The 2,352-nt window shown below is 48.9% G+C and overlaps 1 protein-coding gene across 1 annotated transcript; it reads right to left on the bottom strand.

Moving 5' to 3' along the window:
- Positions 1-220: 220 nt before the first annotated feature.
- On the bottom strand, positions 221-1,484 carry LOC139695227 (tetra-peptide repeat homeobox protein 1-like). The gene is made up of 2 exons (XM_071593911.1): positions 1,458-1,484; positions 221-1,045 (listed from the first exon to the last, which is right to left on the bottom strand). Exons 1-2 carry the CDS (start codon positions 1,482-1,484, stop codon positions 221-223), a joined length of 852 nt encoding a protein of 283 aa, XP_071450012.1.
- Between the last annotated feature and the right edge of the window lie 868 nt (positions 1,485-2,352).

Here is a 2,352-nt window from a genome sequence, read left to right on the forward strand (position 1 = left end):
TGCGGGGACCATCATGGAACAAATACAAATGCAAGTCTGGATACGGAAGCGGATACGGGAGCGGGTACGGAAGCGTATACGGAAGCGGGTACGGAAGCGGATACGGAAGCGGGTCTGGGAGTGGATACGGAAGCGGATACGGAAGTGGGTATGGAGGTGGATATGGAAGCGGATACGGAAGTGGGTACGGAAGTGGGTATGGAAGTGGATACGGAAGCGGTTATGGAAGCGGATATGGAAGCGGATACGGAAGTGGGTATGGAAGCGGGTATGGAAGTGGATACGGAAGCGGGTACGGAAGTGGATATGGAGGCGGATACGGAAGCGGGTATGGAAGCGGATATGGAAGTGGATACGGAAGCGGGTCCGGGAGTGGATACGGTAGTGGATACGGAAGCGGGTACGGAAGCGGGTATGGAAGCGGATATGGAAGCGGATACGGAAGTGGGTATGGAAGCGGGTATGGAAGTGGATACGGAAGCGGGTCCGGGAGTGGATACGGTAGTGGATACGGAAGCGGGTACGGAAGCGGGTATGGGAGCGGATATGGAAGCGGGTACGGAAGCGGATACGGAAGCGGATATGGAAGCGGATACGGAAGCGGATACGGAAGCGGATACGGGGGTGGGCCCGGGAGCGGATATGGAAGTGGGTACGGAAGCGGATACGGAAGCGGATACGGAAGCGGGTACGGAAGCGGGTACGGGGGTTGGCCCGGGAGCGGATATGGAAGCGGATACGGAAGCGGGTATGGAAGCGGATACGGAAGCGGATACGGAAGCGGATACGGAAGCGGATACGGAAGCGGGTACGGGGGTGGGCCCGGGAGCGGATATGGAAGTGGGTACGGAAGCGGGTATGGAAGCGGATACGGAAGCGGGTACGGGGGTGGGCCCGGGAGCGGATATGGAAGCGGGTACGGAAGCGGATACGGAAGCGGGTACGGGAGCGGATATGGAAGCGGTGCTCCTGCATATGGTCCGTACGGAGGGGGCAGCCCATATGGAGGTGGAGCGGGAAGCGGGTACGGTGTGCCCGGGAATAGCTACGGTTTTGGTGGTGGTTATGGGAGCAATCCATGGAATGCATATGGAGGTGGTTACGGAAATCCCTATGGAACCAAAAAAGGGAATAGAAAAGGAAACAGGAAAGGAGGAGCGAAAGAGACGTACGAGAATCACAGAAGCACAGAGGAGAAGAATTATGCTCCGGAGTTCCTTCCCCTCTTCAAGGAAGAGGTTCACATCTGCGCTGAGTATCCACCCAATGGTATACCAACATACTTGGCGGGTATGTAATATTATACACTTTTCATTTTATCACCTAAATGTCTAAAAAAATTCCGCATTTATCTAAAAATACTGGTTGCACAAAAATGAAATTGTCGACAAACTGATCGTAGCAATTTTCCACTTGATAATTTTTTTAATTTTACGACCGTTTTCGGTGCATTGCACCATCATCGGGGGTGCCTGTGCAGCCATACTAGCGTTAAGACTTAATTGAGTAGCTTCAGGGCTGATGCGGTGGAAGTCAAACATAATGAATAACTTGTCGTAGCACACTTCCACTTGATAAAATACTTGATATAAGGCATCAAAATCCGGTCGTAAAATAAAATAAAAATTTTATCAAGTAGAAAAGTGCTACGATCAGTTATTCATTATGTTAGACTTCCACCATATCACGCCTGAAGCTGCTCAATTTGTAAATGAAATTGTGTTTACTTTTTTAACTTTAATTTCGTCTTCCAAACCAATAACTAGACAAAAGCATGGGCGAGGGCAGAGTTCACCAAATATTAAGCACAAGGGTGTGTAAAATTTACCTGTATTAGGGAAGAGGGGGCACTGCCTTTCCCTGCGCCGCCTGTGGCCCGTGAATACAGCTTGAGTGAAGCTTAGATCGCACAAAGGCGTCCACGAAAGTAAAACACGGGTCCTACGGTCAATAGCCCTGCTCTATAACCACCAAACTACCGCATTCCAACTGCCAAATATGTAATTAAAGTTGATGAGTTTGGGCATTACGGTATAGGCACGAGGAGTGGCATTTGAGTTATGTAGGAGACAGGGGTTAGTCATCACCAGCACTTAGTTTGACGCCACAAAAGGCGAATGTATACATTGAAAATGTCAGGTGACTTAGAAATATTTTAGATTAAATTATAATTAGGTAATGATTCAAGAATAGTAAGGTCCATTTGCACAGTTTTCCGGGAGCAAATACGCACTCTGATTACCATTTCGTAGTAATGAACTTTAGCATCCGATTCAATGAGATAAGGCAGGGGCGGCGGGTTAGGAAATGTAATTTAGAAGAATTGAATGAATTGACAAGAAAGGTATATCA

The sequence above is a fragment of the Hetaerina americana genome, unplaced genomic scaffold, assembly GCF_022747635.1.
Source record: "Hetaerina americana unplaced genomic scaffold, ioHetAmer1.1.p SCAF_6, whole genome shotgun sequence".
Classification (NCBI taxonomy): domain Eukaryota; kingdom Metazoa; phylum Arthropoda; class Insecta; order Odonata; family Calopterygidae; genus Hetaerina; species Hetaerina americana.

Excerpts from the sequence above, each read along its gene's own strand:
- LOC139695227 (XM_071593911.1), bottom strand. The coding sequence starts at position 1,484 with ATGGCTGCACAGGCACCCCCGATGATG. Across the intron at positions 1,046-1,457 it reads CACAGGCACCCCCGATGATG|CTATTCCCGGGCACACCGTA; the intron begins GTGCAATGCACC and ends CCAAAACCGTAG.